This window comes from Lissotriton helveticus, chromosome 2_1 (assembly GCF_964261635.1).
Source record: "Lissotriton helveticus chromosome 2_1, aLisHel1.1, whole genome shotgun sequence".
NCBI lineage: Eukaryota > Metazoa > Chordata > Amphibia > Caudata > Salamandridae > Lissotriton > Lissotriton helveticus.
In genome coordinates this window covers 522,131,711-522,147,702 of record NC_136059.1, presented here as the reverse complement: position 1 = coordinate 522,147,702, position 15,992 = coordinate 522,131,711, and the positions used below count along the sequence as shown (strand labels likewise).

Here is a 15,992-nt window from a genome sequence, read left to right as displayed (position 1 = left end):
CATAGAAACCCCTTTCATAATTCAGTCATAGCGCATGCTGTCACATTAAGCAAGCCTATTCCTCCAGCCCCTTAGAAAGCACACCGAGTTCTTAAACAAATCCAAGCCTCCAGCAACCTGGGAAATCCCCGCTGCCGTTGTTTTGATTTCATCCAAGAACTCATGTAAAACACTATAAGAACGACCAGTTCTTAGTGACATCTTTTATTGACGTCTTATGTCCAGCCTTACGTCAAACCCGGCACCTTTCAGGTATAAATATACCAACGTTGCCTTAAGCAAACACACGGTGGTGATGAATCTGGAGCAGCTACTACTTGCCCGAGAGCCCAGCTGATGCGAGGGCCCACGGACGCTGCCCCTACCTTTTGATGCGCTGAGAAAGACGCTGTCTTTTCTCTTGCCGAGAAATCCAGCCTCCGGCGTTTCCAGCTTACCCTTGCGGGTGACTGGGATACCGAGTCCTGAGAGAGAGATACCAGCCCTCCTGCCTTCTAATACCCAGGTACTGAACTGACTAAACCCTTACAGAGAATTCTTGAGTCAGATCCTTGGCAAAACCAACTTATCTTAAACTGTTACTTACTTACTCCTTCCCACGTATTAGGCTTAGGTCAGGTACACCAGGGTAGGCGTAGTTAGATGCACCAGTTGAGTACGATTAGTCAATGTATATATGTATGTATCTATTTTATCCATTTTAAAGTATCATATGGCTAAGAAACCATATCAATGCTTTTACAGTATTATTTCATAATCCTGCTTTTACTGTATGCACTTTACTTAACTATAAGTATTGCAATCGTAGCAATTCATTTCTCGTGTATGAGGAAAGAGACTGCTCAATAAATAACACCTTTTATTGAAAACGCCCGTCTCTCTTTTTCTCTGCTATCTGGTGAAACTAAGTACGCACTTATTGACTGAGTGAAATAGCTGTCTTTTGTTTTCACACGACTCTAGAGATATACTCTTATTCAGGGAGAGCAAAGTTGTTATGTTTTATGGTTGTCAGAAACTAAATCCCTTCTTGTCTATCCAGGGAGGTTAAACTCCTCCTCGCTTATTCGAGAAAGTTTCTAGTGAACTCTGAGCTAGCTGGCAAAACACTTAAGTCTAATATAGTCAGTAGAGACCTAGTTAACCTCAGTCCTACGTCTACACTACTGAAGATATTATTCCAATGCGCAGAGCCTATTGGGACTATAGGAACTACACTACATGGCGCCCAACGTGGGGCAAGGCAATAAATCTAACGCAAGACGTTAGAGTAACTCAGTCGTGCTTTTTCACACAGACCCTTTTTTCCCGTAAATACTCCAAAAGACGTCTGGAGTGGGTAAAAGGTTAAAATCCGCCGGAACTTAGTAGGAAGAGATTTCTATGTATAGTTTCTGGTTTAGTCAACGTTGAAGGATACAGTGTTCCAAAAATATTGTGCACCTAATCTTTGTTTCCTTGAAACTTGATCTGCAACAAAAAAACTTCCTGTCAGTAAAATGTCAGACGGTGAAGAAGATAGGGAGGCAGCTAGAATAGCAGCTCAACTCCATGCAGATGACACAAGTCTCCTGCAGACTGACCCGGATGCAATACTCATCCCAGTCAACATAAGAAAAACTATAACTATTAAACTTATAGAAAATGGACTAAAATCGAGAGGTGGTACAGTCATATTCGTAATTGAGGCACATGAATATCGGCAGACAGAGGTATTCTATTCATGGATAAACTTTCCAGCAGCAAACACTGTCACACGTGAGTTCCACTATTACAAAATAGAGGAACCTCCGGAAGAGTACACTCCTTTCGAGGAGGTGGAAATCCCATTAAAATACCAAGAGCACCTGCTCTGGTTTAAAGGCGCCCTAAAACATAATAATCACATCACCAGGCTCGGTCCACTAGGTAGACCAGGAGCAACATGGCCGGTTCTAGCCAGCTACACACCACATCCAGACATTGAAAAAATGTCAATACCAGAACTTTTAGCACAGCTAAAACAACTGATTAAAATTCATAGACAATTAGTCCAATATGTAATGCGGACTTCAAAAGTCCAACCAGCTATTAACATTCCACAGCTGACCCCTATTTAGGGGAATACAAATAAAATAACACCACAGAACATACAGTCTTGTCTGGGTAAAGTACCCATAAAACGGGAACAAATTCCATTCTGGTTAGCACAAAAAATAACTCAAATAGAGGCAGTATTTCCGGATACTACCCCTACTGAGAAACACAGAATTCTGACTATCTGTCTTCCAATGGGGATCGCACCACATGTGGAGGACTGTGACACTTGGGGCACAGTCTTTGCCTCTGTTTATACAAAAACACATGGTGCTCCGTCCATGGCGGTAATACCCGATGTGCTAAGACAGATTCAAAATGAATACGGTCCAGAACCTGCTTTAACTCTGGGTATGAAATTACTAAAAGACTTCAAGCAGGTCTCGGCTATATTATTAGCCAACATAAAAGGGGAAGCAGCATCTGTGGCGATCCGCCAGAAATTGAAAGAAACAGATATAGCAGAACAACCATTTGAACTTGCCAGAATCACAGAAAAATTCTATGAAGAGCTAGGAAGAGATAGTTTGGGTGGGAAACCAGTAAAACCCCAACTAACTGAAAATCCTGAAAAGATATTTATTAAAAATAATCTAAACACTCCAAAAAAGAGCTGGGATGGAAATAAACAATCCACTCCCAAAGAAAAAAGATTCCAGTCCAGAGGAAGGTCTCCTCGGCGGAGAGAAAGATCTCCGGACCAAGGACACAAGTCTCCCCAGAGGGAGCCCTTTGAGAAAAGATACAACCTTAGAAATAGGGATAATTTGAAGAAACCTGATAGATATCAAGATATTGATACACGTCCCTCTCGATCTTTTCAGACTTCCTCGCAGAAATCGGAAAGAAGAGGACGGTCAGAACACAGGGAAGAGCACGTCAAGTCCAAAGACATGGAACCTGCTCATCAAAGTAAAAAATTTAAATTTCCAAAAAAAAAGGTAGCCAGTATTAAAATAATCAAACATGCCGAAGATCCTGAGGATACAGCTGAAAAACGGAGAGTGGGCTCAGACAATGCTAGACAGTGCAGCAGAAGTGAGCATAGCTCGCAAGATCCTGATGAATCATCTGGAGACAGTGGTCACGAATGAATACATTCAGGTTGAAACTGCAGATACCAGAGTTAGCAAACCTCATAAAATATACGAAATAACATTACGTATAGAGGCAGATAAGACTAGGAAAATAAGGGGTCTATTTTGGGATAACCTCTCCAAAGGCTATGACATCCTTTTAGCTGAAAAAGACTGGCCACCGGAGTTTGTCAGAGAGTGCCCTCATGGCGAAGAAATGATTATGCCGGCCTTCTCAAATCACATTCCAATTCATAAAAAATATACACTTGCAAGAAAGTGGGCAGTAGCCCAAGCACCTGCATTGTATAAAAACCATGTTGGATGGGATGAGGACTCTCCTCCTCACAAAATCCAGTTAAAATGTCAACCAACTGCACAGAGGCAGTACCCAATTAAGCAAGAAGCTAAAAAACAGGTCAGGGAGATCTTAGATCAACTTGAATACCAGGGGGTGATTGAAACTTGCACCTCCCAAATGAACAATCCTTTGTTTCCTGTCTCCAAGCCAGACGATTCATATCGTCTAGTTTTGGACTACAGACATCTAAACTCATGTTGCAAAACTTTTGCAGTACAAAACTCACATAGTACAGCACTAATGAATAACATTGTGCGCAAAAAATACAAAACAACATTAGACATCTCTAATGGATTCTTTTGTCAAAACATAGCACCTGAAAGCAGGTATTTGACCGCTTTCTCAATAATGGGCTCGCAGAAAAAATTCTGTCGACTCCCACAGGGGTTCAAGAACAGCCCAGGATTATTCTCAGCAAGAGTAACAGAGTTACTACAAATGTATGATGATGAGGCATTATCTTATGTCGATGACATCTATCTAACAGATGATGACTTGGATACTCACTTAAAAAGAGTGAACACCATAATACTTGGGTTCGCAGCTGAGGGTTACAAATTCAGCTTTAAAAAGTCACGAATTGCCCATCTAACTGTCCTGTTTTTAGGATATGAATTATCAAGTGAAGGCAAAAGCCTGGCAGACAATTTCTTAGAGAAATGTGCTGTAATCCTAGCACCAAGAACGCTGAAAAACTTACAATCAATTCTAGGTTTCCTGAATTTCGGAAGAGCTTACATTCTAAATTATGCAGAGAGGGTTAAACCTCTCTATGAACTAATAAAACCAGATTTTAAAACAATCAATTGGACTCAAAAACACACAGAAATTTTGAGATCACTGCAAACAGACATGTTAGCTAAAACAAAATTGCAAACAAGCGATAACACACGCAACCTTGTGATCCAGGTCATCCCAGGAAGATGCGGATTCACATACCTAACCTCTAATGAGGGAGAAACGGTACCAATAGCATACAAATCACATTTGTACACAAAAGCTGAAATGAAATTTAGGTCAACTGAAAAAATTCTAACCGCGGTTCAGACTGCGGTAGCAAAAGAAAGAGTCCTAGCACAAGGTAAACGAATAATCATCGTTACACCAGTACCAGCTCTAGAAGCGGTAACAAAGGCAAGCATTCCAAATGCTAAAGCGCTACATCCTAGATGGATACAATGGGTTAATTCTCTTGCTGCAACAGACGTGGTCTACGAATTTGATCCTAATTTAAAAACACAAGAAATTCTCCAATATGAATTTGAATGTCCTCTGCCGACCGAAATCTTGCCTCTTGAACACTACGGCTGTATAATATATACAGACGGATCAGCACAGCCCGCAGTTGGGGGTAAACAAGCTTACAGTGCTGCGTGCGCGATTGTTAAAGGTCGTTGGCACGAAGGAAAATTTAGACCACTGGTCACTAAAACACAATCTCTAGGAGATTGTACAGCTCAGCGAGCTGAACTACTAGCATTTAAGATGGCGCTTGAAAATACTGATCGCGAATTCCCCACACTCATAGTGTGCGATTCATATTATTGCGTTCAGTCTTATAATGAATACTTGAAGAATTGGGATCTAAATGGTTTCAAAGATGCAAAGGGTGGCACAATCAAGCATAAAACGTTTGGGAACAAGTAGTTCTTTTACAAAAGGAACTACAAAAGACTCACGTGATACATACACTGAGTCATCAACGTGATGGCGTTCACGTTGCAGGGAATTCATTGGCTGATGAGGCCGCGAAGGCAGCTGTGCAAACGGCTTCCGTAGCTGCTATCACCCGGTCAAAAACAAAAATAGACAGCGAGATATTGCAAGCTGTCAGCGCTACAGTAAAAAATGCGATAACAACACTCCTGAAAGGCTTTCCAGTAAAGTACTCATACATAACTGATGCGAATAACGTTCCATTTGCTCGAATCCCTGGAGTGGGGGATAGGACAATTCCAAACATGGAACATAGGTTAGGACTAATTATAGCGGCACACGAAGGAATCGCCTCTGCACACGCTGGTGTCTCGGCCACAGTATCATTATTAAAACAAAGATACTGGTGGCCACAAATGAGAAGACAAACTAGGAACTATGTTCTAGATTTTGAAATATGCCAAAAAAGGAAAGTTTTGACAGTGAAAAGACCAGCACAGACGCCCCTTCTGATCTCAGATAAACCATTAGCGTGTGTTTACCTGGACCACTGTGGTCCCTTACAAAGGGATGGCAACTATAAATACATCATGGTCGCAGTGGACTACTGCACGAGATTCATTTGGATGTGGCCCCAGCGCTCAGCTGACGCCAGAACGGTTATAAAAGATTTGCGAGTCTTTATCGGCACATACGCAATTAGCATGCTACACTCTGACCAGGGTCCTGCTTTTAGCTCTCGAGCTTATAAGGAGGCCATGACCAGCATGGGCATTGCATTGCGGTATTCTTGTCCCTTCCATCCTGAGGGAAACGGGATTGTGGAAAGAAAAAACCGAGACATAAAGCAATCTATAACGGCAAAGGTATTAGGTTCGGGGGTTGGGTGGGTCAAACATTTAATAAGTGTCCAACGTAGTCTTAACAATCTGCCAAGAAATTCTCTAAAAGGTTTCAGTCCGTACGAACTATTGTTCGGGACTAGAATGCATATCCAGGAGCTCGATAGTCAGACTTCAGTGGTAGAAGGAAAATGCTTTGATATCAAAGATCGTTTGGCTATTTTACAGGACTTAAATGAAACAAGAAAAGACCTGAGCAACATAAAGTTGAAGCAACAGCCAACAGCCACTGAAGAGAAACCACCTGTCCCAGCAAGGCCTGTCTGCATTCCAAAGATTGGGGATCTGGTCAGAGAGAAAATCGCGGTGAAGAAGGAATTTGGGCCTTCTTACAGAAAAGCAGTACCTGTCTTAGCTGTCAACGGAACAAGATCAGTTGTACTACCGCCCCTTGCTGGTAAAAAGGAGAACTGAGTTGTATCCAGCGACCTGGTTAAACCACAATCATGTGGCCAATAATAAGTAGTAGACCAAGTGGACTCCCAAGAAATAGCAGAACACCAAAGTTTGCTATAAATCAAGAGGTTCAAACTGAGAGACTAATCACATTTGATAAACCTACAGTGAATCAACGAGGACTATGCAACAACGCCATGGAACTTATGCCTCTTAAAACCCAAATTGCAACAATTTGTCAAGAAACACCTGTCTACAACGATGTAGCCACAGACTATGCTAATGAAACAAAGAAAAATCCAGAAGCAATTCCAACAATTGACAGAACTGCATCAGGCTACTTCATCAATTTTGATGACTTTTCTGAGGATCCGAGCGAACCTGAGGAACAGCCAACAACAACAAAAACGTTTAAAGACAAAACTAAAGAACTCTTTCATCAACTACAAGAAACCTATCTGATTTCCCCATGGATTGAATTTTGGGTGGTGCTAGGTGTACTTTTCCTCCTGCTTTGGCTCATCATGGTGCTTGGGACACTTCATTGAGGGAAAATATATTACAATGGACACAGCAAGCCAGAATATCAACCTGGTCCTAAAGCCACACAAGTCTTCACACATCGAGAAAAGAGAACTTTCTTCAGTAAACTTCACAGCCAATCCGATACCCGGTGGGGTAGCATGGGACAAAACAGATTACGAAATATATGGCCCGGTCGAGCTCTTGAAGTATCCTCATCAATTTAAGGTTTCATTAAGTGACTTTGTAAAACCGAGCACATTCTCTGATGATTGGGACTTTGAAAGTATTAATGATATGATGTCAGACTTAGTTATGTCAGCAAAATTTACAGAACTTGATTATTTACAGGGTTCATCAAATTATGAACAGATGTACTGCTACAATCACTATGCTAACCATTATTTGCATAAATCTGCTCAACCTAGAAATGTTTTAAATTATAATCAATGGGAACATTGTGCAACTCCACCAAAAGGCAGTTCTAAAACATTTTATGAGAAATTCCCATACTTCTCAGGGTTTAACACAAGTGAAGCAGAAACGTTTTATTTCAAACTGTTAAATAAGACAGGAATTAAAACCATGCTGACAAATACAAAATTAATCTATTCAGAAACATTTTTTGAAAAAATTAATACATTTGGTTTTGATTTTTGGAAAAATAACATTGAAACAAAAACCATCTGGGGTACCAAAGATTGGCAAGTCCAAGGAATAGAATCATTATTCATAGCCTGCATGATCCCAGAACAAATTATATTTTTGAATGACACAATTCAACAAACAACCTGTCTTGGCCTAGCCAAAATTAAAGACTTATACAAACCGTCTATTCCAAAGCCAACACCTGACAGTAATAGCACTACAGATGTTGAGATAGACGTATCCCATATTTTAAACCAAAACAGAACACATCCTGACTGGAAAAAAATGGTTGATCTGGCCCACAGACACAAATAACTGTCAAGATAGATTCCTGAACAAAATACAGGGGTTCAAATTGACCAGGCCAGACCTTAGATACTCCCAGAGACAACATCCAGGGATAGTTACAACATACAGTGTAGGAAAACTCTGCCTTGAATGGCTACAGACATCAACACTGGCAGACATTAAGCAACACCTAACTTTACTTAAAGAAGGTGCTGACTTGCGTGATTTCATTATGGGACCACGCAAACAGCGTCAAAAACGTTTCATAGCGGCCTCTATATATGCAGCTTATAACGAAGCTTGGAAAGAAACTCAAATTGAAACAGCAGAAAAAATACGGGAAATTGACCGTATTAATTTGGAAAAATTACTTTCTGTTGTGGACAATGGGTTAATGACTCTGTCTTCCAGAATATATTCACTGGACAGTATTGTATCATCTGCAATCGATATAATAGAGCAGGACTTACTAATGTTACAACATGGTCAGTCCCAATTGCGTTCTATTGTACAGCTTGGCTGGACGTTACAAAATCTGCGTTCAGGCTACGTGCCTTGGCGTTTAATCAACACAACGTCACTGTTCTCTATCTTTAACCTTACTGATATACAAATCAGCTTGGCACAAAAAGGAGCAGAGTATACAATTCTGAGCATTGAAAAACTTGAGAGATTACCATTGACAATGTCAGAACGACCTGTCATCGAATGGATAATACACGGAATCATAACTATTCCGATAACAACTTTCCAATTTCGATACTGCCAAAAGTATATACAGGCAGGCCAGTATGAAAGGTTGGGTAAAGGATACATTAAGTCATCATGGAAATTACCTTACACACACACATGTTATAGTGAAAAAGGACAGAATGTATTTCTTAGTGGTGATAATTGTGAAAAATCACTAAGTGGTACACTCCTGTGTCAGGGTATAAATCTACATGGGGCCTCTGAGGGGACTTCAAATAACCTTTCATGTCACCAGCTTGGCACACCTGCAACTCGAATAGAGCCATTCTTTAGACGGCTTTCGAACGGGAGCTACGTTCTAATTGTGGACCACAGATGTTGTGGCTTGATGCCAGGAAAAGCTTATCTTGTAAGCGTTTCATCCATGGTCACTTGTTGTATGCAAGTATTGTATCCAAACGACACTCCAGACAGGGAGGGAAAAATTTGGCCCAGTCTGAAAATCTCTTCTATTCGTATTGATACTTTAAGCAGAATGAAGTCTGTTCTTCTACAGACGCCTGTGCCCTTGACGTCATCAAAAGAAACGTATGATCTCCAGGTTGCAAGGACAACAACAGAGATACATACACTATTATCAACAAATTGCCCCTTACATTTCGCAGAAATGCTAAACCAAATCTTAAACATTTCAGATACGAATGGTATCCCGAGTGTATTTAAGACAATTTTTTCGGGACTGTTGACACCTTTCAAAGCAGTCCTGGGCATCTTTCCTAATTTTGTCCATTCGATCCTTGGCGGCCTTCCACTCCTGTTGGGACTCGTAGCAGGCATTTTATTTTTGATACTCCTGCTTCGTTATGGCAAGCAATGTCACAGACAAGACTCCAGCAACAATGGAAGAAACGATCCTAGCTATACGCTATCGGGACCGAATAACTAAAGTTCTTGGATTAGCCCGGCTAAGAGATCTGAATATGACCTGGTTTCTTTCATTCAGACCCATCTGGCAGAATTGTATCTTACCTGTGTTAAGATGTATGCTGTGCGGAGAAGAATGCTTGTTAGACGTCTGTCTCACACTACAATCAGAAGTACCATTGGATACAGATACTTTGCTAAGTCCTGTAACGGCTCATGCATCGTGTTGTCCCCAGCGGTTACCCATCCTGATGACGGCATTCGTTGAGACTTCACCATTGCGATTAAAGGGTAGTGAAGTGCAAGATGAGAGCAGCATCAACCAGGTACGACCTTCTGTGAGCAATGCTGATCAATACATCGATGATAGCAATCATTCTCACGACTGCACAGTTGCGGCATTTTCCAACTTGGTCGAACTTTCACCTGAAGCGGTAAACTGCTTTTTTGAAAGTCTGTCTGAAATAATGTTCTCCCCTGAACAAAAAGAATAACTTTTAAGCAAACGAGCACTCAGCGTTCCCTGAACTCTGAATTTGGCCTTCAGCTTTGAAAAACAAAAGCTTCTGGAAAATATTTGGAACTGTTTTGGCTTCTTCCCCTGAAAAACGTATTTTTTTCCCCGATTCCAAAATATTTACTTTTTTTTTTTGGCACTCATCGTCTGCTTAAAGTAGAACTATTCTTAGAGAACTGAGCTTCTATTTTTAGGAACTCTAGAGACAATATATTACCTCAGCCTCTAGCATATTTACAAATAACTGTATTTATATGTGATGAAATGGTCTCGCACTTTTCTTTTCTGTATTAAGGGCCATTTCATGTGTAATTTTCGCAAAATCATTCCGCTGATATATAGGCATCCTATTTTATGAATGATTACTCTGCTTGAAATACTGTACCTATAGTCATTTTTTGTGTATTTCGCATATGCCATTTCAGATGCAAAAAATGTATTTTGGGGTGGATCGGTATACACATGCACCGTTAGATATGTTTACTATTGCTTAGTTTAGTAATTATGGACATGAATTCATGGAGTGGGTGTAGTGTGTTTATCTAGGTACCTGAATCGATATTCCTATTCTTTGCCCTTGTGTGGTTATAAATCAATAATATCCCTACAACGGCATAGAAACCCCTTTCATAATTCAGTCATAGCGCATGCTGTCACATTAAGCAAGCCTATTCCTCCAGCCCCATAGAAAGCACACCGAGTTCTTAAACAAATCCAAGCCTCCAGCAACCTGGGAAATCCCCGCTGCCGTTGTTTTGATTTCATCCAAGAACTCATGTAAAACACTATAAGAACGACCAGTTCTTAGTGACATCTTTTATTGACATCTTATGTCCAGCCTTACGTCAAACCCGGCACCTTTCAGGTATAAATATACCAACGTTGCCTTAAGCAAACACACGGTGGTGATGAATCTGGAGCAGCTACTACCTGCCCGAGAGCCCAGCTGATGCGAGAGCCCACGGACGCTGCCCCTCCCTTTTGACGCGCTGAGAAAGACGCTGTCTTTTCTCTTGCCGAGAAATCCAGCCTCCGGCGTTTCCAGCGTACCCTTGCGGGTGACTGGGATACCGAGTCCTGAGAGAGAGATACCAGCCCTCCTGCCTTCTAATACCCAGGTACTGAACTGACTAAACCCTTACAGAGAATTCTTGAGTCAGATCCTTGGCAAAACCAACTTAACTTAAACTGTTACTTATTTACTCCTTCCCACCTATTAGGCTTAGGTCAGGTACACCGGGGTAGGCGTAGTTAGAAGCACCAGTTGAGTACGATTAGTCAATGTATATATGTATGTATCTATTTTATCCATTTTAAAGTATCATATGGCTAAGAAACCATATCAATGCTTTTACAGTATTATTTCATAATCCTGCTTTTACTGTATGCACTTTACTTAACTATAAGTATTGCAATCGTAGCAATTCATTTCTCGTGTATGAGGAAAGAGACTGCTCAATAAATAACACCTTTTATTGAAAACGCCCGTCTCTCTTTTTCTCTGCTATCTGGTGAAACTAAGAACGCACTTATTGACTGAGTGAAATAGCTGTCTTTTGTTTTCACACGACTCTAGAGATATACTCTTATTCAGGGAGAGCAAAGTTGTCATGTTTTATGGTTGTCAGAAACTAAATCCCTTCTTGTCTATCCAGGGAGGTTAAACTCCTCCTCGCTTATTCGAGAAAGTTTCTAGTGAACTCTGAGCTAGCTGGCAAAAAACTTAAGTCTAATATAGTCAGTAGAGACCTAGTTAACCTCAGTCCTACGTCTACACTACTGAAGATATTATTCCAATGCGCAGAGCCTATTGGGACTATAGGAACTACACTACAATGGGACTCCATCCCCCAGGGCCACTGCTAAAATTAAAGGGTGGGGCGCACAATTTTAATATGGTGCTCCCACCCACACCAGTCTCTTAAGTCTCTCAATGACCCAACTGCCTTAACATACAATTATGTTTTTGTTTTCCCCTAAATTTCTTTAAAATGAGAACCGAGAAAAAAAGGATTGTCCCAAAATGCAAAATCCCCATGCATTTTCTATAGACTTCTTTAATATGGGCAACAGCAAAAACTGCTAAATGGAATTTAATGCAAATTCAGCAGGAGCCTAGATCTTGGTCCACAGATTGTGCTTTTTGTGATTTGGTGTAAATCCGTTCAATAGGTTTTGAGAAATTTGGGGTAAACAAAAAATTGTATTTTTAGGCAGTCTCGAGACTCTTGCAGGTGCACCAGCTTAAAAATAGTGCTTTCTGATTGGCCCAGTGAGTTTTATTTCCCTTGAGACATCTCGCTCTCATGGTAGTCGAGCCTTCTGATTGACTGCCAGCAACATGAGAAAAATATTTCTGGCAGTCATTACTCTGGGATTTAATTCTCCTATCCTCTAAGTCCTATAAAAATATAAAGATATATGGGGGCAGTTTAGGGATACCCAGACCCCCTAGGCTTCTTGGGGGGGAGCCTGAGACCACCCCTCTGGGCCTCAAAAATTAAAACTGGCAAATAATGCATTGAAAAAAATTAACTGGCTGTCAGGCCGCATTTATAAACTTTAAGCCCCATCGAGCCCACATTCCCACTGTATTCATAAGGGGGAGGGGGGCTGCATGGCCCCCCTCTCTGAGCCATCAGAAGACCCAGGGAGCCCACTCCCGGGGCGGACATATTCTGTATGGGAGTGCTCAGCCTCCCTCCCTGAAGTTTGAGAGGCTCCAGGGAACTCAGTCCGAGGGTAGAATATTCTTTATGGGAACGGGGCCTCTCCCGGGACGGCTCAAATTGCCCTAAAAAATATCAGCCCTGGGGGATGGGGGTCCCCAGGGCCTAAAGAGGCTCGGGGAGGGGGCTACGTGGCCTGACACCGCAGGCAACCCCTGCCATTCACGGCCAAAGGTAAAGATTGATTCCGCCCTGCCCTGCCCTGTCCTTTGTAGACCAAGCTAAAACTGTGATAAAGAGCTGTTTCTTCCAACTCTTCTCCTTCAGAAGCATTCTATACATGTTCTTCTTACGATCATTGCAGCCTTTGTCTCCTTTTGATTATTGTAACTGTTCATATCTTGGGCTCTCTGATAATCTGCTTTGTAGACTTCAACTGATCAGAACCTTGCAACCATACTCTCGCTTCGATTGAGGATAAGAGATCACATTACTTCTACTCTGATCTCTTCACATGGCTGCCAGTGAAAGCTCACATTCTGTTAAAGATTTTCTGTTTGGAACATAGAGCCTTCTTCTCTGACTTCTCACCAGCAAGCTCTGTCGTAAGCGCTCCATTTGCCCATATCACCGGCTACAATATCTTAGCTCAAAGAACAAGTTTCTCCTTAGTCCGTAAAGTTCCTCGTCAAACTTTTAGAAGCTGAGCTTTTTACGTGATAGCTTAAAATGGAACTCTTTAACTCAGCAACTTAAATAAAATTGCAGATTCAGGAAAGAGCTTAAAAGTTGGCTGTTTTAAAGATATTTGTGGAAATTCTTTCAGTGTGTCTGTGGTTGGGATATCAGCTCAGGGTGGAGGTAATTTTTAGCGCCATGATACTCCTCTGGGGTGAACGGTGTGCTCTACGAATCCACAAACGAAAATAAAGGAAACTCCTCTGCCTTTCGACCCCTGCTGCGTATAGCCTTTTTCCAACCTTTGTCTGTCCATAGTCGGGCTGGCTTGCAGGGCCTGGCCTCTGATAAGGCCCTGCACCCCACACTTTGTGGGTATCTGACCCCTGCTATGCATAGCCTTTGGCCTGGTGTGGCCTATGGCAGGGGTGGTGGTGGTTGATAGGGCCTGGCATCCGACCCCCTTTGTGAATGCAATTCGGAATGGACTGCAGGGCCTGGACTCCAGCCAGTATCTACATCCCATGCTCCAGCAGAGGGTGGGGCGCCGGGCCTGCTCTGTGCCATACACTGATGCCCACCCTCCACGGGCAGCCAACTCTGGTTGTGCCCGATCCTTAGCGATGTGCAGCATGGGTGGGTTTTTGAGCCAAGATTCTAGGCAGGTCCTCAATCCCAACCACCAGGCAGAAAACTCACCACTGCACACCACCGTTAGCCGTATGCAGTGGTGTGGGTTATAGGGACTGCACACAGTCCAGTACGTGCAGCTTATTTTTTTATGTTTTGGGTGGTTTTTTTGTTCTTATTTTGGAACTTTATTTTGGTGGGCTTTATGTTACATTTTTCTAGACATTATAATTATTTGCTTTTTTGGTCAACTTCATTAAGCTATTTTTTTAACTTTTTGTTCTTGATTTCTTCATTTATCACACCTTTTGTAAAAAGATCTGGGGAATTTTCTTAGATGGGCGTTCATTGCCTGAGAGATCACCTGTCTGTTCATTTTCTCATGCACAAATAATTATATTGCTCCGGTTGCAAAAGGTGGAAAATACTGGCGTTGGTGGTCTTTCTCGTTCTCTACTTCTTGCTGGACAGCTTGTGGCAGAGTTTCTTCTTCTTTGTCCTCTTCCTTCCTCCTCTTCCTTCCTCCACGGCCTTTGAATCTCAGAATGGGACAACTTATTTTAGTGCATGGCCCATAGGTGTTTCCTTATGCCACTGGCCCCAAATGTGTACATCACCGGACTAAGGTTACATTCTACTTTCCAGGCATTTACTTTTCTTCTGCCCTGCTGGGTGGGTAAAGAATTGCCACACCAGTGAATCCCTCTCAGGATGTGTGGCAGCACAAGCCGTCAAAGTGGTGGCAACCTCCACAACCTCATCGTCCTTTTGTGGTTACCGAGTTGATGGTCCTTCTTAAGCCCTGGTTGCATTCTGGATTTCTCCTATGGTCTGAGATGCTGTGACTGTAATGGATGACATTTGGATGGCTCTTTCAAAAGACATAGGCTAAATGGTGTCCTGAGAAAGGTTGATGCGTGTTCAGACTGGTGGTAAAAAGGTGCGCGGTGGAAAAAAATATTGCCTACTTGGCCTTTGTTTCCGATTGCTGAGAATGAAAGAGGTTTTATGGGATGGTAAGAGGGCGTATGAGAGAGACTATGTCAAACTAAAGGAAAGGCCACTAAATGTCAAAATGGGCGACAGATACGAATAAATCTCTGGGTACCCAGGCTAGGAAAATTAAAAAACACAGACTGGACTTTTGATGCCTCTGGTTTCAGAGTAGCCACGTGTCGGTATGGCAAGTTGTACGACAACAAAAATCTTACAGGATATAAACCCTCAGATGGACAACAGGGAAAATATTTGTAGCATGGTAAACAGTCCTTTCTTCACAGGATGGTCACAGGTATCTAGATCATTGTGATGCCAGAGTAATGCCATAATCTACCATGTCTTTCAAAGTTCACAACCAAATAGGGCACATTGCACTGTGTTCAGCAGTGGCCCGTGCAGCTAAGGGCGGGTGCCAGGTGGGGGAGGCGGTGGGGCCAGGTGGGGGCGGTGTGATTTGGAAAGACAACGAGGGGAAATTATTTATTTAATTTTCCCTCGTGGTCGTCTGTTGAATTCCCCCTATCCCGGCCCCACTGCTCTTACTTGCACGGGCCTCCCCTGGCTGTGTTCTGTTGCAGACCCTGTGTGTCGCTGCATTCATTTGTACATGCATTTTTTTCTTGCATTTTTTTCTTGCCTCTTCTATGCTGCCAAATTTACTACTTAACATTTACACCTGACTGTTTTTTTTCAACTTAGGCTATCAGTTGATCCAACACAAAATAACTGTATTCAGTTTACTACAAATAAAACATTTCAGAAAATTGATAGAAGTCAACTTCGAGTGAGTAAAAATGCGACGGTCTGGGTATCAACAGGTCACCTTACAAATGCATGTTCAAGAACAATGAATATCTACATTATACCTGGTAAAATAGGTAAAGTTATTTTCATTTAGTATATCGCTTGAAAACTGCCTGTTCCAGACTGAAAGATATTTTGATTAGAAATGTTTCA

The 15,992-nt window shown here is 41.9% G+C and overlaps 1 protein-coding gene across 3 annotated transcripts in view; it reads left to right on the top strand.

The window, feature by feature from the left end:
- LOC144819406 (interleukin-31 receptor subunit alpha-like) overlaps positions 1-15,992 on the top strand; it is a 720,774-nt gene that overhangs the window by 234,922 nt on the left and 469,860 nt on the right. For all 3 annotated transcript variants that reach the window (XM_078677309.1, XM_078677308.1, XM_078677307.1), the window contains exon 5: positions 15,735-15,913. In XM_078677309.1, coding sequence (XP_078533435.1) covers positions 15,735-15,913 — 179 coding nt within the window. The remainder of the gene's footprint in view (positions 1-15,734; positions 15,914-15,992) is intronic.